Source organism: Pteropus alecto, unplaced genomic scaffold (assembly GCF_000325575.1).
Source record: "Pteropus alecto unplaced genomic scaffold, ASM32557v1 scaffold166, whole genome shotgun sequence".
In the NCBI taxonomy this organism is placed as follows: domain Eukaryota; kingdom Metazoa; phylum Chordata; class Mammalia; order Chiroptera; family Pteropodidae; genus Pteropus; species Pteropus alecto.
Genome location: NW_006439757.1, coordinates 5,285,048 through 5,310,005, shown reverse-complemented (window position 1 = coordinate 5,310,005; position 24,958 = coordinate 5,285,048). Strand labels below are relative to the sequence as shown.

General features: G+C 36.0%; 1 protein-coding gene across 10 annotated transcripts in view; it reads right to left on the bottom strand.

The window, feature by feature from the left end:
- Window positions 1–4,543: 4,543 nt before the first annotated feature.
- The window catches only part of RAPGEF2 (Rap guanine nucleotide exchange factor 2), a 209,940-nt gene continuing 189,525 nt past the window's right edge, over window positions 4,544–24,958 (bottom strand). For 4 of the 10 annotated variants that reach the window (XM_015593294.2, XM_025050413.1, XM_015593300.2 and 1 more), the window contains 14 exons: window positions 22,571–22,728; window positions 21,550–21,790; window positions 20,446–20,829; window positions 18,821–19,032; window positions 18,606–18,729; window positions 17,952–17,975; window positions 16,698–16,921; window positions 14,978–15,184; window positions 12,765–12,917; window positions 12,155–12,277; window positions 10,726–10,951; window positions 9,645–10,204; window positions 7,586–7,891; window positions 4,550–6,614 (listed from right to left, as the gene is read on the bottom strand). In XM_015593294.2, coding sequence (XP_015448780.1) covers window positions 6,589–6,614; window positions 7,586–7,891; window positions 9,645–10,204; window positions 10,726–10,951; window positions 12,155–12,277; window positions 12,765–12,917; window positions 14,978–15,184; window positions 16,698–16,921; window positions 17,952–17,975; window positions 18,606–18,729; window positions 18,821–19,032; window positions 20,446–20,829; window positions 21,550–21,790; window positions 22,571–22,728 — 2,968 coding nt within the window. In that variant the 3' untranslated portion in view covers window positions 4,550–6,588. Of the gene's footprint in view, window positions 6,615–7,585; window positions 7,892–9,644; window positions 10,205–10,725; window positions 10,952–12,154; window positions 12,278–12,764; window positions 12,918–14,977; window positions 15,185–16,697; window positions 16,922–17,951; window positions 17,976–18,605; window positions 18,730–18,820; window positions 19,033–20,445; window positions 20,830–21,549; window positions 21,791–22,570; window positions 22,729–24,958 lie in introns of all 10 variants that reach the window. The other 6 variants (XM_015593297.2, XM_015593298.2, XM_015593293.2 and 3 more) reach the window with 5 other exon arrangements.

The following is a 24,958-nucleotide window of genomic DNA, read 5'->3' as shown; positions in this document are numbered from 1 at the left end:
TTAGAGACACAGTGAAGCCTTCTCAGCATTTAGAGGCAAGAGGGGGGTGGCATTCTATGGCCATGAGAATTAATTTCTCAGAAAATCTGCTGCCCTAACATGACCTCCAGCAGGGCGTCCTTGATCAAGGTGAAGGGTACAAAGGGGAAGCTTCGGGAAGAGCCACGAGGAAGGAAGGGAAGTCTCACTTAGCGTCACTGGTCAGGTTAACTTGGAAGTTCAAGGCTTACAATGTGTGTAAGGCTGATAAATTCTGGGTTTCTTTCTGGTTCTGGAGAAGGAGAAAAAAATTTCAGCATTAATATTTTGTCTTTTTATAGAGATATTTATATAAATCCACAGATAACTTGCTTCCTCCTGAGTGAATAAAATTTCAAATGAAGTGGACCTATTGAACCTGTTCCACCCTCACAATAAAGATCCTTTCGTTTTGGGGAAGTCTTAGGATCTCATACCCTATGAGAGTAAAAGAAAACATGGCTATTTAAATTTCTTGGGTACAGTCATACTTGACTGACCTTAAAAGACACTTGAAATCAAAGAGATAATCCACTTTAAACACAAACCGTAACTGGATTCGGTTATCATGTGCAAAATTATGTACTTCAGTCTTCAACTAATTAAATAAGCTTATCTGGTAACTACCAAAATCTGAGAATTAAAAAACACAACCTTTTGCTATTATCAGAAGTATCCAATGTGTGAGCCACATTAACTACTGTTAATGGTAAAATTACAATGCCATTACTGCAATTTCAAAGGAGTGTGTTTTCCTATTTCATAAGGGCTCTGCTCTATACCCTAAATGTCAGCTCTTTAATTTTGGGAAAAAAAAATTTGCCATATACCCGAATCTGAAAACCATAGTTATTATTTCAGCAAAGAAAAGTAAATATAACACAGTTCTTTTCACTTTTTTATTAGTTGCTAAGAAATACAACTAAAAGAAAAATGTTTCTTTTTTTTATTATGGTGATAATTATCAATAAAGCGAAGACTTCTTATGGATACTTAAGTCTTTATTGATCTTTGATCCATCTGAACTCCTAAGCTACCAAAAATTTAACTCTTTAAACAGTCTTTTATTCTTTGCTTCTTCTTGTTAATCTTAAATCCTTGCTAGCCCTACTAAGAGTCATTTATTTGTCAATTATACCTCTATAAAGAAAAAAATAATTTTAAAAATAGCTACCTATTTTACTTCTAAATATTCACCAGTACTACTGGGCAGTTTCAGATGCCCCTCAATAAATGCATGTTGGCTGATTTCAATTTTCCAATTTATCTGTGTCATCTGGGCCCTCTTAGGGTTCTTGATAAGATATTCATTTATTTAAAACTTTTACAATATTCCAGAAACTGTTCTAGGTGCCGAGAACAGAGTGCTTATTAAAAAAGGATACACAAAGAACAAGAATTTCTACATCCTGGTTTCCGGAAGAACAAGAACAGTTCACAGAGCCAAGCTACAGGGTTGTTCTGAAACCGGAGATTTATTCAGATACAATGACAACGTATCATTTGGTTGCTCCCTGAGAAACAGGTGTCCATCGTGCTAAGCTTTTAACATTAATCCTGTTTTTGATTAATCACTTTTCTGACCTCATAGACCACTTCTTATTATTTCTTCATACACATCAACTTTTCTGACTTCATTAAGTACAGCTTTTGATCTTTTTTTGCATTTGCACAGAAACTTCAAAAAAAAAAAAAATGTGATGAGTTCGAGTCAATTCAATTTTGCCCGCTGGTTACAGTGCTCATTCTAGGACCCTCTTAAAGATGCTGGGGTGCCTACATTGGCCCCTCTTGGGCTAGGCATCTTCTTTGATTTCACTGTGATCAAGGTGCTTGATAAGATATTATCTTAATAAAACTTAATATTCCACGGCATGAGAAATGGGAGACACTGCCAAAAGATGAATTTGAAGCCACCTCGGTTCACTTTAATGAAATCTGCAAATATCCAGCATCTAGAAAAGTGCCTAGACCATAGTAAGTAGACTATATTTTCATGCACAATATGAATGAAATTAGCTCATTAAAACTACATTTGGAATCATTGTACATATTTTCATCTTAATGCTATACATGACACTCTTTTGATCCTAAGTCAATTTTGTAATCTTATTTGAAATGTTCCAACCTGTATTAAGAAAAACCTCAAATAATCTGATATACTGTTACTTCATTGGTTGCCAGCAGGCCACAATGCATTTCAACTACTCGGGTCTAGGTCAAATAGTTAGTATTATTACAAGTTCTTTAAAACTTTACAATTTTTAAAAAAAAAAAAAAAAAAAAAATGGAACTAGCTTTTATTTTTGAGGTGTTGAATACCCTGGACTTCATGTATTTCACTTTTTCTTCACCTGTATAAAATTGGTCATTTGATTTTAAATTTACTTCAGATATTATATTCTATGCTTAGATGATTTTCCCCATGATGAAAATTGTTATGACTTTTTTGACTGCCCATGAAAGAAAGTCTTTTCTAAGATTCTTTAAACTTGCATGCAATGTTTTGATCACCTCTATACATTTTCCTCTTCTATAGGCATGGCACTGTAAAAACTAACTGGGCAATAAGCATAATTTCAAACATAGGGAGGAATTTTATTGTGTTTGCCTTGTATTTGGCTAATATGTGAATGTTGAAAAAAGTGCAATTACATATTATTTTTCATTTCCAAGTGAATGGTTTTGTCTCATTCTCAACTGGGTAAATTATCATTCACTTTAAGCCATTCTTAAAAGTGTCATGTCACCTCTGCTGCAATTTGCTTTACTCATTTCCATTACATTATTGCCCTTTTCAACCCCTGCTTGACATTCTTATTATTTACAAAATCATTTGCTTCCCCCATCAACAACGTAACTCTTCAGTTGCTGCACTTCCTTTAATCTTTGAGTAAGCTATTTTTAAAGAAGTCTCATGAACTTGACTCTGAGAGCTTCCTATTTTTCTTCAGCACGTTAAGTGTAAAATACACTGAGAAATACATTAGTACACAGACCTAACAGGTATGTTAACATACATATTCTCAGCAGCTTGTATCATTCAAAAAAATTTTGAGACATGTTATCAGTGAACTAGACGCAAAACATATTAAACTATCGATGAGCATACACTTTATACTTCCCAACAAAAGAAATGGATTAAAGCTGAGGAAATATTTGAAGGGCTCTAACCTGTATGAAAGCAGACTGAGGTCTGTTTGGACTTCTTGATTAGGAACAAAGCATCAGACGTTTGCCAACACTTTCTACAACATTCCTAAAACTTGGCAAAGTTCTATCACTAATATGACACAGATTAAATTCTGTCACTGTTATTGATCACACCCGATGAACATATATTTCTCGAAAGCTTAAAGCAGAGACGACTCTTTTTTTAATTGAAGATAAACTAAAACAAAAGGGAAATAATAGGCACCATGGCTGATTTGTCATTTTCCTACATTTTTGCAGAATATAACATGTAAGGATAAAGAGAATATTCTTCAAACCATCAGATTCTTAATATTTTTTAAAACAGACTTGAGAAAATTCAGCTTTGAATGACAGAGATTTAAATAGAGCATCACAGTAACTAGCGCATAGGTTGCTGTTTTGATATGGGTGCCCCTGGGCAACAGGCTTTATAATGAATAGATGACAGAAGCAAGCACATGATAACACACACACACACGCAGTACCTTTGTTTTCTAAAAGGTATGGATGAAGCTACTGGTTTTAATTTTCCAATTGTTCTGATGGCCAGATTTTCAAAATTTACTCACCAAGACAGCAAAGCACAAATGCCTCAGAAAGGTAACTAAGTTAGCCAGTGGCCACATTAGCATGGGGACTAAACTCTTGATTCCTTTTTCAGACTCTCACATTTTCTCATGTTCGGTGCCTGTGCTCCCATGTCCTTCCAACTCTGACTTTTGAGGCTTCTCAGTGGGTAACGGATAGTATTTTCATTTACGTCTGCTTGAGGATAAGAAATGAGTCAATTTCAAAATGTGCTTGAATAGGTTGTTGCTTTTTACGTTTTTATATATGTGTTTTGATAGACTGAAATATTGAGACTTACCACACATTAGAACTCATAGACATAACAATGATATTCTTCATGTACTCATCAGAAGTCCCAGATCATTAGCTAAATTGTATTCTTAACTTAGTGGTCATGATCTTGATTGAGAGTTTAAGCTGTCTGAGGTCCTGTTTCTCAGTACGCATATTAGGAATCAAAATATGGTGTCCCACAAATACTTTTATTGGAAAAGAGTTGAAGAGACAACTTGTATAAATATATCGTCTTCATTTTTCATTGAATCTCAAGAAACACTGTGAATTCTGAATATGGTTTGGTTTAACATTAACGATATTCTTTTCTCTAAACCAACAGAAAGCTACCAGAAAGACTAGGCTATTGGGCAGTTTTTAGGCTAAGTAGGCTGTCTCCTCAGCCTCCTGAGAACTTGCTCTTATTGTGAGACCCAAGGGCTTTATTCCACTTCAATAACAAAAAGCATGCATGATTCATTAAGAATATAGACAAGGCTTTATGTTATATTTATTTATTTTCCAGCTTGTACAAACTGGATGTAGAAGCATAAACATAGTACATTTCTACCATCTTCAACAAAAATATAACCAATATGTACAATTATTGTATTAAAAATACAAAAGGGATACAGACTCCACCAATGTCTTTCTAAAAGACATACAGGTACAAGTAGTATCAAAAGTATGAGGAAATCACCAGTTAATTGTACATTCTGCACTTGACATCACAGAGAGAACTGAGATTAGCAGTCCTATGTTCTACAATTACTTAATGCTTAGATAACATTTGTGCAACTTGTGGTAGAGCTAGATTTCTGTCTTTCTATATGCACATGAGGTCCATAGCCTATATAATAAAACTGGCAAATAATGCATATTACATGTAAAATTACAAATGCATAATTGACAATGTAATATATAAGCAAGTAGACAAATGCCATGATACAGAAGAAAATTATTAAATAAAGCACTGACATTGTTTGATACAGTGAAAAAACACTGCAATTCGACTTTTAAAATTTGAAGCTATTTACGTTTATCTACTGATCAATATGATCAGCTGAATTTAATGGAAAAAAAATCCAAGACCAGCAGTTCCTCACATTTGAGTACTACTCGGATTGGCAGCCTTCACTTTTCCGGAGTCTGTGCAAAAACAACACAAAAATAGAGTGGAGGGGTCATTTCAGTCATTATAGGGTTAATAGCAGCTGTGAGCAGGTGGTTGCTACACGTAGGCCTTCTCTATCCATAGTGTCCATAAAGCCACTTACTGGTTAGTCTTTGGTGACTAACCCACCTTGCAAAGGCTGGCATATCTAACCAGGTTTTTGATCTTTTGATCTTTTATCATGTTAAAGGCTTGTTTATTCCCTAATGCCAATTCAACAAAGGGAAGCTGTCTTAAAAGAGCAGTATAAACAGCTGGCATTAGCTCCAACAGTCCCAAGCTGCTTTCACTGCAATGCTATCCAGTTATAAACATTTCTCTTTAAAAACAACAACAAAAATCCCTAAAACTAAATTAACAAAAATCAAAGAAACATAACTTAAAAAAAAAAAATGGGGTTTGCCATCCATCTCAATGGAGCAGGACGCGCCCTCAAATGACACTGTCCTGCACTCCATAAGGCTCAGACACAGGACACAACAGTCCTATTTCCCTCCCCTGGCCATGTGCAAACAGTTTTACAGAAGAACCCCACCCACTGGGGAAGGTGTGGATGGGGTGTCTTGGTATCTTCGGAACTGGCTAACGTTTTATACTTCTCCAGGATAGGGCACTTCGTAGGTGAGGCCAGAAGGACACGGGAAGACAGGGTCGCAAGCCAGGTCGTCCCCTCTTCTTCGTGTGACCACACCCTGTCCGGCATATTTGGTTTTTTTTAGAAACCCAGGCTGGCAACCCTACTTAAAGGTTCAAAATAATACTGTAATCATTTAATGGATATAACATTTACTCTCTGAACACAATCTTTAAACTCATTTAAAAAAAAAAAAAGGACATTGTAAACAAGTGGACAAGCACTGTACTCAAAGGATTTCATTGTTTTTCTTTGTCTTCCTTGGTGGGTTAAAGGCCCCGAGAAGTTCAATGGCTAGCTTTTCTCATTATCCCAATGAGACCAAGTGCTAGGACTGGATTGAAATCGAAAAGGAAGATTTTAAAAAAATCCTTCCAGGCATTGAGAAGTGCAGCCAGAGTGAATCATCTTGTTGTGATGATCTTGGAATTTGGAATGATACTGTGTGATGTGGCAGGCAGCAACAGTGGGAACTTGAAGATTGCTGCACTGTGCATTTCAAGCAACAAAGTCTGAAAAGTGCCAGGGCAATTTCTTCACAGTATTTCACATGCAAAGGGGAAAGGAAGAAGAGGAGAAGAAGCCCCATGCTGCTTTTAAGGCAGGGAAGGAGGCAAACTGGTCCACCATCCTCAGAATGTGAGTTCCCAGGCTCCAATGCCGGGGACGTCGTCTTGTGCTCTCCTCGTAGGGGGCTCACAATGGATCCAGAAAAGCCTGTGCCTCAAACAGCAGATACTTGTTCATCTTCTGCAAACATGGCCAGGAAAGAAAAATAAATCAATGAACAAGAAGTTGTTTCTTGTGCTTAGAGAGAATACAAATGTTCACTGATGCGCTAAATAACAATACCATAGCTATTTTTCGTGGTATACCTCACTTAAAATCCCTGCCTTTTGTTCCTAGGTAATGACTAATAATAATAACTTTAGAATAAAGTATATGATGCATATCTTTAAATGTATATATAATACAAAAAGTCACGCTGTATATCTACTGAAAAACAAAAATAAATTCATTGAAAAAAGTTATAAAACAGCATGTGACTTTTTTATAATATAGTCCATACACATAAAAAAGTCTAAAAGGATATATAACGAAATGTTAATAGTGGTTATCTGCAAGTGGCGGGATTATAAGTAATTTTCATTTTTGTGGTTTGCTTTTTACTACGATTATTTGCATACTAAAACATGTTAAAATCAAAACTTAAAAAAGGAAAGAGGCGGCATGCTCTCCCCACTCCTCCTCATTCCAGATCGGCCAGGCAGAGTTGTAAAAGGAAGGCAAAAAAGTTATAGGGAAGTGTATTTCTTCATCACGCTTTCACTGGGAACTCATTTGGAATTCATTTAAAAGTCCAAATGTAATATTTCCAACAGAACACTTTGAGACTTAGGAAGGGAATCCAGCCACATGCGCACTTTATTACAAGTGACCACTTCTGCAATCTCTGGTATTTCTTAAGCCATTTAGAAAAAGCGCGCGCGCGCGCACGCGCACACACACACACACACACACACACACACACACACACGAAAAGCAGTCAAAAGCTTTAACCCCAAATTAGGAACTCTGAGTATAAAAGGTTCTTTATGCTGTGTATGGCTAAAGACAAAGGTGATCGATCGCAGCATTAAGAAAACTGAAATGCCTTGGCAAGCTTACACGCAGCATAAGCGAACACATCTAAGTCTATGGTTTTACGAATGCTTCCGTACCATCCTCCTCGGTGGAAAACCCTTGAGACTGGTAGGGGGCGAGGCGCGGGTCGCACTCGTTGGGCTTGTGCCACTGCGGCTTGTTTAGCGGCCTGGCGCTGGCCGGATGCGCGTGCGGCTGCTGCGCCAGCGAGGGCCCGGCTGCGTCCGTGGGGCGGGCGACCATCCGCGATCTCTGGAGTGCCACATTGTAGTCCGGGGGTTTCCTGGCTGGGTGGGGATGCCCCTCCGGGAAGTCCGTGATGGGGATTCCGATGTAGCCCGGAGGCGTGGGCGGGGGCTCTCGATACCTGCCCTCCTTTCGCGCTGTGGTGAAGACAGTGTACCAGTCATTCAAAATGTTGTGGAAGAATATCTCCTGCCACCCATGTCCATAACAAAAACTACAAAAATAATTATTAAGACGGCACACACGGCGTAATAGCAAATGTGATTTGTGTGTGGTATGGGATAGAGGTAGGGGATGTGGCAGGCGGGGGAATCGATGTTAACAAAAACAAATTTCAAAATGGTTATCTCTGTGTGGCCAAATGGGTGTCTCAGAACCTTTAACTTAAAACTTGTCTTACTTGTCTTAATACAACAGTAATAAGGTCAACATCTAACCCTTGGCTCTATTGGAAAGATTAAGCAAAGAGAGAACATAAAAGGCACTCAGTATTATATCCGTAACGAGTTAATAGTTAGCCTGGGAAAAGTGCCTCATGCTCCACGCCCAGGGACTAGGTAGGTTATTGACGCTTTGGTTCATTTACTCTTATCCGGCAGAGAAACAATTCCACATTGCATCTGTTCTTGGGCCTCACTTTGGAAAATCGTGAATTTAAATAAATTTGGAATAGTAAAACAAATGATGCAAATTTAAAAACTCTAAAACTATGTGTAAGGTATGTATTTTTCTTAAAGTCTTTTTATTAATGCTCATGACCTACAACGTGAAATCTGTAAAGTAAGTAAAATCAAAGTTTATTTTCTTGAAATTTCTAGACCAAACTGTTAGGAACTGAAAATCACTTTTCTTTCCTTTGCAGTAAAAAGTCAGAGTATTAGTTTGTTAAAAGAAAGTGCTTTGAAATTTCTAACCTAAGAGGAAGTATTAACTGTTATCTCCTCTCACCTTGAAAGGATTTTAAATTTGACTATTTATATGGTAAAATAACTACAATTTCTCTACTAATAAAAGTGACGTCTGTAATGATTATGCTCCAGAATTTCTCACTCTATATCCTATGTGTTCCTACACTTCAATTATACAGACATTAAATGTATCATAGAAAATACAGCCAGAGAGGACCGAGGGAATATGAGAGACTTCACAAGAGAAACGGTAGTAACAAAGCAATAATATCTTTCATGCACTCATCAAATACTATCTGCGCACAGTTCTAAGCACTTCGCTGAGAATTCCTTTAATCCTCACACCAACTGTATTAGAAAAAATTATTTAACTCATTTTACAGATGAGGAAACAGACATAGCTCAGTACCTTGGTCCAATACCACAAAGCTACGAAGTAGCAAAACAGTGATCTCAACCCCAATCTACCTGACTCCTAAGCTTTTACTCATTACGATATGTCTGAGCACTCTCTTCCTTATTCCATAGTGTATAGTGAGAAATTTGTTTAGCACAGAAATAATTTGTCTGCATAACAAAAATCAACAGAAGATAAATAAGCTAAGTATAAGTTCTAAATACACTTCATCCAAGGGAACGAAACAGAATAATAAAATACTTAAAAGTTTCAATTAAACAAAAATGCTTCCTCTACAAAGAATGGCTATCCCTCCTGATAATTTTCAGCTAAAAGAATCAATATGAGACCAGAAAATATCGATGACAACCTACTGATCCTGATAGTGAAGATGTATTGAATGTATATATACTACGATGGAAAATATTTATATGTACCTGACCACAGAATCTGGGCTCTTAACCACTATTCATTTCAAACCCTATCCAGCACTGGGGGAAAGAACCACAAACACATGATTTTACTTTTGAAATAAGTTAGATTAAGGCCATGATGCAGACATGACAAGCTCTCCAAAAAGCTTACCAATAAGTCCCTTTGCAGCAGTTGATGTCACAGCTATGTGGGCAGGCACGGGGACAGGTTTGGTTTCTTCTGTGGTCACAGATGGCATGCTGCTGCTTTCGGCTTCAATGGAAACATCTTTGCCACCCCTTCGCTTTATTGTGCCTGTGTCACCTTCTGAGTCTTCCCCCCAGTAGCCTGTGGAAGAGGCCCAGCTTGCCCGGGATTGGGCTTGTTCAAGACTCTCCCTACTTTGATTTTGCCTGTTATACTTTGTGCTATGATCAGAAAACATAATTTGGTCCATATGGCTGCTTGAGGCCCATACACTTGCAGGATCCCCTGAATAATCAAAGTGAGTATGCCCGAATGGAAGTGTTTCCCAGCTCCTCTGGTGCTGGATGGTCTGTATATTATCATGGGAACCACTTGAGCACGAGGTCCAACTCCCACGGCCACTGTCAGCAGCATCGAGTGAAGCGCGATCCCCCTGGTCTTGGGAAAGTTCCTCTGTGCTTGGAGAAGAAATTACTGTTGCTGTAGCATATAAGCCCCGACTCTCAGACATTGGTGCATAGGATCTAAGCAATCAAAAGAAATGAAAAAGAAAAAGCACGACTGGTAACTAATAAACCTATGATAAAAGCAAAATACTTTTTCCTAGGAAGGTGACAATGAAACCATCGCCCAAATGCATTATAGTGGCCAGTCTGTCACATCCAATTTTCTCACCTTATAAAATAAATATGGAGGGACTAGAACAATTACTTCCTTATAATAAATGAACGTTTTCCTTATAAGGCTCAAAATAATCTTATTATTTCAGGAAGACAGCTCATACAAAAGAACTGAGATATATCCTAAAGTCACCCTCTGCCTTCAGCACAGAATTGTGTTCTAATAAGAATAAACCTAACTCAAAAAGCACAACAAAAATGGCGTGGTACTTAATAACCTAGAAATTGTGAAAATCAGTAACTGGGATGGGAGAAAAGTTCTTAGGCATTGTGTAAGATAAATACAAATACACACCAGGAAAAAAACCCTAATTTTTCAAAGATGGAAGAAAGAAGGTACAGACCACTAAAGAAAAGGCACCTACCCTAAGCTGTATTGATCAGGTTCAATCATGGTCCGCCTTTCCATCCTGCCCACACCTAGATTTGTCTCCACGATGCTGACAGAATGCCTCTGGCGTCTCTCATCATGCAGAGAGACTGGCACTGAGTCAAAGGAAGAATTGCTGACGATACTGGATCGTGAAGAAATTTCACTGTGACCAGAATCTGAAAAATTATCCACGGTACCACTGGGAGCCAAAGTATAGCCTGCATGGGAAATACAATCATGTTAATTAGATGCTGTAGCTTTAGAACATAAAACTGAAGTCTACCAAACAGAAGTAAAAACAAAATATAGGCCAAAGCGGGGAAAACCTTTTACTTGTGGAGAGCAGGTGACTGAGATAAGGTAAATTTTTACCCAAATGAAGCTTAATTTGCTTAATAAACGTTTAGAGAGGAGAAAAGAAAACACTATTATGTGGGCCAGGATATGATGCGGAAATCATGGTACTACTTGACTATTCTTAGTCCCTTAAATACAAGTTTCACCATTATTATTAGCTATATAAAAGAAACTATGAAGAATAACTATGATCAGATTTAAAAGTATGTTCTTTTCCAAACCACAAAGTCAGTAATCTTGTTTCCAATGGTTTTCAATTTTTAGAACTTTATGGCATAGAATCATTCAACTGGAAATTTGCATTATACTTATAATTTTAAGTGGACGCATAAGAAATAAAACCTGAAGAAAATATCTTTGGATTTCTGCTATTTGGTTTTTCGACATTAATAATATATTGGGCAAATCGCATAAAAGCCAGTTGTTTTGAAGAGTGTAATATACAAAATCTCCACTTTCTCCCTAGACCATCATTTTTAAAAATACCTAAACAGATGTCCATTTTTTGACCTGCAGGACACTTTACTCTCTTTGTTGCTAAAAATAACTTTGAAAATCGGAAACACACTTATCTTGATATTTTTAATGAAAAACTTCGTATCTTCTTTCTGAGTACTCATTTCTTTGAAAACACCACTAAGGATCTTATATTACTTAAAGTATTGATTTTATATGATTCTATGTATGCGATACAAATGTTTCAATGCCACTCAGCTAATAAAAAGTTAAATCTAGAGCACTTAAATTATTGCTCATTTACCCTCTAAATAGTATTTCCCCATCCTTTCAGTAAATTTTTAATTCCTGATTTATTTTTTAAAGGTTGCACAGGTCTTGATAAGATTTAATGTGTTCATCTATGAAATGTCTTTTTATAAACCACATTACAAGTTCTGACAGATAAGATTTAAAGCCTTCCCTGAACAGCCTATTCGAAAAAACATCTCTAGAGAAAAGGATCACTCAGATGGAGCACTTGACATTTAGAGGAATTCTCCCATTTTCCTTAACTAATGAGGTAATTCCTCTCTTTCCCACCCCATTTTTGGTTCTATAAACCCCACCTATCCCATAGGTCCGTGGTGCATTGTTATTCTTGTTACTGTTCTCACTTCCAAGAGAAGAGGAGGAACTGGTTAAGTCCAACTGCCCGGAGCCAAAAGATCTCAGCTGATTGCCAATGCCACCTAACAACAGGATGAGAAAAGAATTTAGATGTATCCATTTAACAAGGAGAGCAGAGACTGATACCCACACAAAATGCACAGATATCTGCAATATCTAAAAAGTAAAACAGAAGAGGTATTTGTTGTTTCAGTGAAATCTCACAATTTATTAACCTTTTTGGCCTTCCTCTAGGGAAAAGTATCTTAGCATTTATTATTGGCTTAATACCCACTCAGTTAAGGGTAGGAAAATAAAGTATCCTGGAGGGTTATATGGCAGAAAACTGTCTATTATTTTAATATAAGAAAAGCATCAATGTGAAGAGGAAAGTCCGATTGGGTAAAATTAAAACAAGACAGCAACAAAAATGGTAATCAAGACCCGTGTTAATACAATGAAAAAATAAATCAGGAAGGTATTAGTTTTTGTTTATAAAGCTCTCTATTCGAATTCATTATAGCTGAAATGCATAGATCACTATAAAGGGAAACACTAATTTAGTTGTACCTTTCCTTGGAGAACTTTGTGGAGAAGTGGGAGGAGAAGAAAGCTGTGAAGATGCATTTGATATCGTATCTTCTGTCTGTTTCTTGTGGCGCTCCAGACTTCCTTCTTCAGATAAAGAAAGAATTTTCTTTAAAGCTTGTGGAGAGTTTATGCCTATCAGAGAAAAATAAATAAATATGTATTTCAAGACTGAAAAGAAATAGTGTTGATAATGAAAAAAACTTTTGTGTTAAGATTTAATACTGCATTTAGTGTCAACCTATTTACATTTTCAGTGGTCTCTGTGCTCGTCACAGTATAAACAGTAAGCTTACAGAAGGCACAAGACACCTGGAGATTGGTCTCAGACTGACACCTTCCACAGTGCTCCACAAATGGACTGCTTCTGATATTTTACTTTAGGTTCTAAATCTTAATGTAATCACCATCTTTATTCAACAACATGTCAGACAACAATTGGGAAAAAATAATATTTATTATTTGAGAAGTCAAGTTTGAACTCGAAACAGGTATTTTCACGTTGTTGGATGTGTTCGCTCTGGGGAAGTGGAATGTCAGGATGGAAGTCAAGAGCCAAGAGCTAAAAGGAAGAGCAAGGAAAGCAAACAAAAGAGTTCTAAGGAATTCCATGTAATTAAGATTTATTAAATAAATAGATGAAAGAGAAGGGAGAAGAACGCCCAGGAAATGGTCGTGTCATAGAGACCACGCAAAAGGTGTTCAGAAGTGTCAAGTGTAGGATCAAGTAGAATGAGGGTGGAGAACAAAAGGATTTATAGCCTGAAACTATCTCAATTAATGCTAGTTTTAATGTTCTTAGACTTAACAGAATGCATTAAAGAAGAGGCAATGAAATTTAATATTTATCCCTTTATTTCACCTCATGTGTTTGATGTTATTTTAATATAACCTTTTAAAATCATTTTGAAAGCAATATTTTAATTACATGTGTAGATACTAATATACATGAATGCATGAAATGCTAACCACATTATAGCTATATGAATGGTTTGATTTGGAATGCAGACAGTATTTGGACAAAATTATTTCATGAATTACATTAGAGGGGCTTAGTATCTCTAAATTAATAGTTTATATTATGACTTTAAATGTTTATGTTAAATTAATTATCATAAGAAGGCACGACTATTTTATCCACATTTGTAAAGTTCATAAATCCAAAAAGGTCTAAAAACATTTTGAAAAATATTCTCTCTGGGAAAATAGGGGATAGCTTTCTATTCAGCACACCTACATTTGGGCTAACAGGATATATTTAGCTAAAAGGAGGACTGAATAACTTTGATATAAGAAGTTCAGTGTAAGAGAGGAACTAGAAGTCGGATTCCAGGGAAATAGTGGTCAAGAAAGATGTTATGCAGATTGTTTGAGATGGGGAGCAATACAAATATTTGAAAGGGGAAATGTCAAGTAAAGGTACTTTTTTCTCACTCTTCCCCAATGTCCACTTGCTGGTCAGGAGAAATGAGCCAAATATAGAGGGTATGAAGGATGTGCTATACAAGATTCTGGCCCAAATCATAAGGACAGGAACAGCCAATACCCTATCTTATCTAAGTAAACTCTTTGCTACCGGTTTCCTAAAAAAATTTATTTCCCTTTGTTAACAGTGTTTCCTTTACATATGTGAAAAAACTACCAGTAAATTTTAAGAAAAATAATTCTGCTGTATAATTTACATAAAGAGACTAAACTAGTAGATCTATTACTTTTAATAGAGAAGATGAAGCATGATTTGGCTTCTTAATATTCAGAAATTAATTGTACCCTCCCGCCCCCACTCCAGTTACAGTACCAGGGATTCAACAAATAATTTTTTAAAAAATTTACCTCCAGACAAGTCATTTCACTTAAAAATACATTCTGCCTAAATTCCAGTAATTAATTGATCATAAGGCAAAATCAGTTTAAATAACGTACATAGACAAAGCAACTTCTATGCTCATTAAAAATGAAATAAGTAAAAGTATCATTTCTCCACTTCATGCTCCCACCCCCCACCATGATAAATGAGCATGATTCAACGAGTCTATAAAATCAGGCCCTTCCACTGGCACAAGTAAAGTTTAACTTTGAACATCAACGGAGACTCAAGAATATTACACAAAGTTATCTAAGATGAGCATTTTTTTCTCATCCGAAAAACATGACAGAAAATAGCACCAAAAGAGGATATGAATTTAATCACCTACCAAAGGGTGGGAGATCCTTCACAGGCACTTTCTTGCGTGAAGGATAAAGGGACACAGCAGGAACCTGAAGTCCTTGGTTGACTTTATGTGGTGGCTGCTGCTGCTGGGCCTGCGGCTGGGGTTGTGCTTTTTGCTGTGACCCTGCCCTCGGAGCCACTGGGGAGGTCTCAGTTTTGACAGGCTTTTTGTCACCAGGATTCTTAGGCACTAATAATTGTTTGGTTTGAAAACAGAACAAGAAATTTAAGATGTGAGTAGCTACATATAAGATAATTTTAGAACTGCATGAGGATGTTCTGCAATTAGAATCCTAAAATGTGTATTCTTCGTTCTGTTGCCTATGTAAAGGACAGAAATGGGGGCAGGAGGTAAACCCCAGCTAGTTACAGAAAATATTAAAGGCATGATAGAACAAAGATATTTACTTTATGATATTAGCTATCTCAAAAGATGAACTGTACTATTAAATACCATATTAAAATATAGAAAAATGTGGATAGTTCACTATGTTATGTGTAAGTATATTCTACAAAACCACAAATGTATGATAAAAACTACAACAGGAAAATTGTCAGGAATTGTTTTTCTAAAATGATGTCCAAAATTCCTTAACATATATGAGCTTAGTTTTTATTTAATAAATGACATTAACTGCAATCCTTTTACTACTAAATTTTCTCTCCTATAGGGTAGAATTATGTTAGCTAGTGGTAGCTAATACTGTCCGAGTATTATACTGAGTGTGTAATTCCATGGCAGATAGAAGGCAAACCAATTAATAGGGCAATTAAATCCTATACATACATGTATATATATAGTACGTTAATATTAAAAACATCTCGATGACATATGTACACTTCCTGCATTTTATACATAAAGAAGCTAAGGATTAGGGAGCTCAAGTAACTTGCCTAAGGTGATACAGCCAGAATGAGAAATAAACAGGATTTGATCTCAGACCAATCTGACTTCAGAGGACAAGCTCTTCATCATGATACACAGAGCTTTTGTAGTCTTGGGTAAATTCAGTAACTTGAATTTTTTCACGTCATCTAACATTTTCATTCAATACAAGGTATCTTCGATCCTGCCCAGAAAAGACCCAGCCATTTCTTAACTGGAAAATGCCTCTGTCTTACAGATACAGACGCATAAAGAGAAAACCAGCCATTTCTAGCCTGGCCAAATTTTTAAAGGCTAGGAAGCTACATGTTAGGCTGAGTCATGGTTCATTGTATGTAGCAGAACTACTGCTTTACGTGGCTGCTGAACTTAATGCTGAGTGCTGTCTGGGCTGAAGGTATAAAAGGCAGCAGCATATCTAGTTCTCTGCTGCTCTGACCTGGTGGGCCCCTCACCCCTCTTAGGTTGCCCATCACTTTGGAAGTATGTGTGAGAAAACGAGGGATGCAAATGGGAGAAGCATCTACTCCTGTGTCCTCTGCCTGCATACTGGCTATACTGGAATGAAACCAAAACAGTCACCCTAAATAGGTCTATGGTGTCCACCTCCCCACACTAACCCAGTTGGAGGAAGAGGCCTAGCCTAGGACATTGCTGCATGGTATTCGACAATAACATTCAAGGGAAAGGTTAGTATGTCTCAAGATGCTCTATCCTCCTCTGCACTAAGCCCTATTTTGTCACCACCCACAGCACTGCGCAGGAAACAAATGTGCATTCCAGTCAGATTCTGCAGCCACTTTAAGGAAAAACTCACGTGTGTTGGTTGCTGGCTCACACTGCAGTGATAATGTCTGAAGACTCTCTTCATCCATTTCTAGCTCCAAATTGGACAGGTACTGCTTCACTTTTCGAGCCATTTGGGCATCTTCATAAAGCTTTTTGGCATTGAGAAAGGAACTACGACGTACCCGCTTTTTATGACCACCTGTCTGAGCAACATCTAGCACTGTTGCATTTGTACTACCCTGGCTGAGAGACCTGGAAGATGAAAAGGTAGATATGCAGCTCACTCTAGCATGGGATGACTTGATTTGAATCATGCCAAGACTTATATAAATGTTCTATGTTCAAAGGTTACATGCTTCATTCTGGTAAGTAAACTGTTATGAAGGACTATAGAATAATATAGATTAATTTAGTTAAAAGTTAAAAAAGAATCCTACATACATACATATATGTTTGGTACCTGTTCAGTTCTAACTGGAAAATTCTACTTTTCACATCAATAGACATTCAAGGCCGTCCTCTCATAGAAGTCAGCAGATAATAATTATTATATATAAAAGCTCATGCAAGAATACAGTTACAATTAGGATTTACATTAAATTTTCTTCTCCTTAAAAGGATGTTTTACATACATTTTTTTTTAAAAAACTATCTGCAATATTTATAATTCTTTTCTTATTTTGGGGGTTAAATGTAGTGAGATCTGAGGTAATATGGTCAAATTGTTAATAAAATGGTCATGCAAATGTAAACATATATGTATAGAAACTAGCACATGAATTGTTAAGAATTATTTTAAAAAAGAATTGGTTTATAGAATGAAAACAGTAGTTAGTTGAGCTGTAAAAAATTTAGTTTTAACGTCTAGGGGCACCTTTTATATTACATACATTGACTTCTCAAATATCTGTGCAATTGTATTTAAATTGCACAAGTTTTACTTCTAACATCCTTTCCCCTTCACCCTGCTTCAGGCTTTTCCCATTTCAAAACACAGAAATTATATTAATATAAAATCTTTCTGAAAGCTCAGAAGTATGTCTGTCCTACGGTTCCCCAGAACAATCTTCAATCATTTCACAGCTCCCATGGATCATGACCTCAAAAGCAAAAGCCCCAACAGATTAAACTTGAAGTCAGTTTGCCAACTGAAATTCTGCTAGAGCAAGAGGGTTAAGAAAAAAATGCAAAAATGCAAAGCATCAGAAAATATAGCAGGAAAGAAAACAATGCAATGAGCAGAATAAGAACCGTGTGGGTGTGCAAGTTCTCCAGCACTTACCCCAAACTCCTCCACTTCTTCTTCCTGTAAGTGAGAGCCATGGAGATTGAAGCATGGGTGTAGAAAGAGAGACAGAAAGATCACAAGCTCAGAAAGAAAGGACTAGACTTCTGGATAAGCAGTACAAGAAGCCCACAAACATTAAACTGCATAATCACCTCTCACACACAAATTTACCTGAAATATTTATGTGGCTCCAAAGACAAATATGTTTAATTTTTCTGTTTTAAAAGAAGACTGACTCCTGTCCTCTCCTTCACTGGACTAATCATTTTTGACTACACCGACAGCTAAATTCATTGTGTGCATAATGAAACAATACTGCTTGGATTATTTACATAGTTTAGTTCTTACTAACGATTATGAGTTTTAGCTCTACATCTCAGTGTTCTGAAAAATAATGAACACATTAATTGTGCCTCATGTTAAATGAAAATTTTATGAAGAACAAACTCTTTTTACTGACAGTCAAAAGCACTCTTAATACAGAATAAGACATTTATTCCAAAGTAGAGCTCAATGGAGACACTTTGCATGACCTCGTCGAATTTCTGCCATGCTACAAATATATTCAAAAATTTCTAATTTATCAGGAAGCTTTAAAAATTCAACCTTCTCTAGTCCCACATGCGCTACTGAGGATGACATACTCACCGAGTCCTGAACATGAGAGCAGGGTCCATGTTAACTGAAGCCATTCGGCCAACATGACGAATTTCTTTTGCAATCATCCTTAGCTTCTCAAAATTGACCAGCCCATCAACTTTTGAGTCATTTCCTATAATTGGCAAAGAAGAAAAAGAGAATCACATGAGATTTATTCTATCCTTCCATAAGTGAAGGTCAGAAACCTTCTACTTTATATTTACCTTCATGAAGGAATGTGAGATCCTTCTTGATAACTGGGAATAAAGGGATTATGGGAGGTTGTAGGTTTTGACTATTGAGAACATTGCGATATTTTGCCATGTTTCTGGAAGGGTCGAACAGGTCTTGGAGATCTTGAAATAGCTTTTCGTATTTATTGGGAAGTTTTTCCCAGGTGGTTCTCAGTCTTGCTACTGGCGCCAGGTTTAGGCCACTAAGAAGAAAAAAGGAAAAGTGGTACAAAATTAAATGACTCAACCTCAATGAAATGATGTATGTAAAATAGTGCGTTGTTGATTTATTCACAAATAACACCTCTGTGTGTATGCTGTATATATATAGCAATTTACAGAAAGATTCATAAGAAACTATTAATAGTTCTAGGTATTGAGAATGGAAGGTCAAGGGGTTCTACTTTTACTCTTCTTCTCTTTATGCTCTTCACAATTCGTTTACTATGACCAAAACCACTAGAATGTAAGTATCATGAGGGGAGGATTTTGTTTCATTGCTTTGCCTCCACACACAAAGCAGAGCTTGGCACATAGCAGACTGACCAAATATCTTATAATAATAAAATAAAACAAGTCATAATAGTAGTGAGAACATGATCAAATTCCTAGACAAGGAAAATGACCAATTTAATAATCACTATCAGTATCAATATAGCTAATTGCTTCAGTCTGTATTTTCCTCCAGCTTCAATCTAAGCACTTAAAACGGAAGAAAGTTAACATTTATTGGGCATCTCCTTTGTGCTGTCTGATGGAACTCCGTTCATTACAGTAGTCTCCCTTTTCCATGGTTTCAATTACCTGCAGTCAACTCCAAGACTAATATATTCAATGGAAAATTCCAAAAAATAAACAATTCATAAGCGCACCATTCTGAGTAGAATGATAAAATCTCATGTTTTCTCACTTCATCCCTCCAGGACATAAATCATCCTTTTGTCCAGTGTGTTCAGGCTGTATACACCCTTTGTCCATTAGTCACTTAGTAGCCATCTAGGTTTGTCATAGTATTTTAGTGTTTACGTTTAAGAAACACTTTACTTAATACTGGCCCCAAAGCCATTCTCATAACTTTTATTACAGTATGTTGTTCTATTTTATTATTAGTTACTGTTGTTAATCTCTTACTATGGCTAACTTTAAATTAATCTTTATCATAGGTATGTACGTAGAGGAAAAAATAGAGTATATATAAGGTTTGGTACAATCTGTGGTTTTGGGCATCCACTGGGGATCTTGTAACGTATTCCCCATAGGTAAGGGGGACTACTATATGTCATTTAATCTACTCGATAACTCTGGTATACTATTATTTTACAAAGAAATAAACTGATGTTCAGAGAAGTTCAAATAATCTGCCCAAGGTCAAAGAGCTAAAAAAACCACAAAAAACAAAAAACAAAAAAAGGTGAATGTAGATATTTCTGGGCTCCAAATTAGTGTACAAGAGATTTTAAATTAAAGATTAAGATTAGGATTCAGAGAAAAAGAACTGTTTAATATGACTGAATTAAAAACGACTACACTCACACAAATTATATGGTCTTCCTGGATTGACACATATTTTTAACTTGCAAACTGAATTGAATCTTAAGACAAATATGCTTTCTTACCTAATGATTGCAAACATTGAGTTAAAATTCTTGCATTCCCTACAGTGTAGTGCTATCTTGATGAAATGCTTAATAATCTTCATCCTCTTCAGCTGGTTTGTTTCTCTCAGAATTTCAGATGCTACCCAAAATGTTTCCTGGTTAATGACTTCTTCAAATTTCTTCAGGTTGGCACAGCTGGTTTTTGATTTGAGTTTAAATAAATCATCGATATATTCAGTAGGTTCGATGTTGCGGAAGAGTTCGAAATTTCGCATCGAGAGCTGTGTGGCTACTTCGACTGTACTGAGCTGCAGCAGAGAAATCTGACTCTCTCTCAGCAACTCCTGAGCATCTTCATCTGAACAGAGGGTTTCTGTTTCCATGTTGTTTTTCAAGTAATATCTAAGAAAAACAAAGTTCATAGTCTCATGATATTCCTTGGAAGAATAATGCTACTTTTCATAGGACGTTTTGAGAACACTGAATAAGAATGATGGAAGAATTCTTTCTGGCCACAAGTATGCAGCTGCTGCCCTGGTCACCAGATCATAGAACCACCTATCCAGAAGTCATTGATGGAAGCTAACAAAACACATGGAATTTCAAGGGTACCAATTGTAATTCCCTTTTCTCCTATACTTCCCAGCTTTCAGGATTATTTTACCCCTTTTATTTTTGCTAAATTTAAAATTTCAGTTTAAATACGGAAATAAGCTCTACAGAGGAAGCAGGAGAAATCAGACACAGGTTATTATTCTATTTTCCCAGAGAATCTGTGACTCTTGATGGGTTCAAAATGGATCAACCCAATGTGACTTTACATTGGGCTTTCTCTACCATTCTGCCAGCCCAGAGAAGTTACTGCTTGGCAGGCAGTTAACAACATTCAGGTCACAGCGCCCTTGTTTTGAACAAGTTCTTAAGAGATCCTTGTAAAGACTGAAATTTGCTATGTGCAATTACTTTGATAAAGCAATTCCTAGTGAAGAGGAAAAAACTTTGTAATATGCAGGGTTGCTTACTTATTTTAAAAACCCTTTGAAATCAAGTGTTCATCTCTTAGACTTTTATGTAGTTTTGAAGGGGGTAGTAAACACATCCAAAAAGATAGGTATTGTATACCTTCCACTAAGTTGTATTCTATCAGCAAGTTTGGAAAGCTGGTCTGGAAGTCTTCTTTGTTTGATTACTCCCTCAGGTGTGACAGAGACCTCACATAAGGAATATTGATCGGGGGTGGCAGTCACGGCAAACTCCCTGATGGCCTGAATGACTACTTCTTTCGCTGTGGTGTCCTTGCTAATCATGATGTATCGGCTTTGCTGATCAGCCTTAAAAACCCTTAACACTTGATCTGGCAAGTCTGGGGGAAAGAAAAGCCATATGTAAGTAGAAAGAATTTTAACTTATGAGATTATAATTAAGTGAAGTAATCTGAAAAAAAATCTTCTTGGAAAAGATAATACTAAAATTTCACCTCTTCATTACTGTAGCTCTTCTTCAAAGATTAAAGCAGTCAATATACTGATGTTACAAGAACACATTTTCCTCTATAGATAATTGAATAAACTACAGATAAATGCAAACATCAATACACAACAGCTGCACATAAGAATGTCAGGTTAGTGGCAAAAAATGAAAAATTTAAATCTAAAGTTTATCTTTATTATATTGAAAAGCCTATTAAGCTGACCTATGATATGTCTTTTACTCTATTTATTTAATATGACCTTGGTAGCTGAAGGAAACTAGACTTTGGGTGGTAAACACACACTAGAATATACAGATGTCCAATTATAATGTACACCTGAAAATTATATAATTGTATTAACCAATGTTACCCCAATAAACTTAATTTAAAAAAAACTTAAAAAATAAAAAATAAAAAAATAATATGACCTAGTAATGCCTGCAAGCCATGTGTTATCTTCATTTTATAAAAAAATGAACACAAGTTCAGAGAATAATTTGCCCATGGCCATATCAAAACAGTCTCAAGAATAAAGAGCTGGCTCCAATTGTTTGAAATTTAAGGTTCATCCTCTCTCTAAGTGGCTGATATAATCCATGCCAAACCAAAAGAGATACATTAGAAGGAAAAAGATTACTACAATAACACAAAAGAAATATGTGTAATGCTCACCAGGAGTTGTACTGAAGTCTAAAATGCGATGATGTGACTGCAACAAATCAGGATTACTGGATGATAAGGTTCCACTGACAGGCAATGCAGTTGGGATGTGCTTTGTCTGTCTCAATCCTACTATACTGTCATCTTGAGACTGACCAATCCCAATATCACTGAACAAAGAGGAAAATCAGAAAATAAATAATCGACAAGTTAAAACGTTATAACATCCATATATAATAGACACAGGCCACAAACAAACCCTATTTCATAAACCTTGCAGTTAATGTAAAAATATCATGAATATATTTGGTTGCAAATTGCAAAAGCAGTTATTGCTTAAGTGTATCCAACTCAACTTATTTTGTTGTTCTTGAGTATACAGTATGTTTCTCTGAAACCTATGTCTTTTTAACAGGGCAAATCATAATGAATATTAGTAGTTTCTCGGTACAGAAATACATTCAAGAAAAGATAAGCTCTAGTTAACTAATGGAAATAGATTTAAGAAAAAGCACATTAAAAAGAACGCATTTACTGAAACATCTACTATTCTGTTGGTATTTTTAAATAGCAACCTGTTCTTGTGGTTTGAGTTGACTCAAGGTTTTGAAGTTGTTATGTATATAAACATTTTTGTTGAACTCCACACACAAAAATAACACATTTAGTTGCACTCAACTGATGACTTCTGCATCAGAATGATAAATTGTTTTATAATCTAATCTTTAAGAACTGAAGAAATTGAGTAAAATGAACAGAGGGAAAAAAATCCAAACTCCTACTTTCATTCTCTGATGTTTCAGAGAAATAAATGAGAACATTATGGAGTCAAATGTAAATAAACCCTGACACAGACATTATTTCTTAATTATACAGAGCATAAAAAGCAGTGGTGCATGGTGACATTTCTTAGTACCAAAGAAGAGAACATGGAAATCCAATGATTCACTTTTACTTTTAATTCTCTACTCAAAATTTCTAGTTAAACATTTAAGATTCCAGAGAAATTCTGCTTATTATGGATAGCTACAAACTAATTTCCATTTCTGAAAAGCCTGTTACTGTGGATAACTCTTAAAACATACTTTAATAATATATAAAAATTATTTTTAGATTTGAAGATTCAACTGTTTCCAAACTGAAACATCAAAATAAAACAATATGCATGCACAAACACAAACAAACTAGATCATAAGCAAATGGTTAGAGTTCTGTCGAGTTTCTATAAATACCTTGAAACAAGAGGGAAAAAAATCATACTCAGATTGAAATGTAAACCAATGTCTCATAAATAAAATTATGGCATTTGCATAAATTAGGTTTTCAGACATTAGAGCTACATCATACCAACTTTTTAATGGCTATGTTAAAAAGAGATTAGGCAGCATTCTTTTTATTTGGGAGGAAAATAGAAATTATAGGGGTAAATAAGCAAGGATAAGAGCTTTCTTTTAAAATCAAAACAAAAATTAAAGATGAGTTTAGTGTAAATGCTTCCAAATTTAAAGTAAGTCCACGACAAAATAAAATTTCCATTTAAGCACATACAGGCATTGCATATAAAGACAAAGTATTAAGGTTCTGTGAAACATTAAAACCTTTACATTATTAGTAGAATTTTACTTTTTAAACATATAAGCCAGTCTTTACTGCCAAAAATATCAGATGTAGTACATGACATGAGACAACTACTATGGGCTCAAGCAAAACATACAGCTGACTGAGCTACTGTTGGTACAAATGGCTATAAATGCTAGTATACTCCAAGCATGTCCAAAAAGAGCTGCTTTCTTAAGAAATGTTTCTCTACAGCATTTTAACACCTAACCTGATCGAACTCTCTCCCCTTGTTTATATCTGTTATTCACAGACATGAAGATACTCTTGAATTGAAACTACTTTATATTCAAGATTTAATTCAGAAAAGTTTGTGTCTGAGCACATCCTCTTATTTGACCTCTCCAACTCTCTCCTCTCACTGTTACTGAAATTGTTTTTTGGCCTTTGTTAACTTTATAGTCTGTTGACTTATTCCCTCTTTTTTCTGGGTTCATCAGGCTCTCTCTACTTATCTGACAACCAGATCTGAATTCTACAATCCTCTTGCCTCACCCTTTCCTTTACCCTCTATTCGCATGACTCTATCATGCCTATCCTTGCCAATTTGCCATCATTCAGCATCTTACCTTCTGTAATACTGATAATGACTGAGAGAAAAACAAAACAAAACAATATTCCAGAAGACTTCTTTGACTGACTAGCTTAGTGACTTTGTCAAAAAAATCTTCATAAACACATGCTGACTTCCACGAGAAGTTTTAGTAACTAGTATAAATCAAGTTTATCATACCAATATAACTGACCCTAGAGTTTACTGAGCCCTCTTTAAAATATATTTAT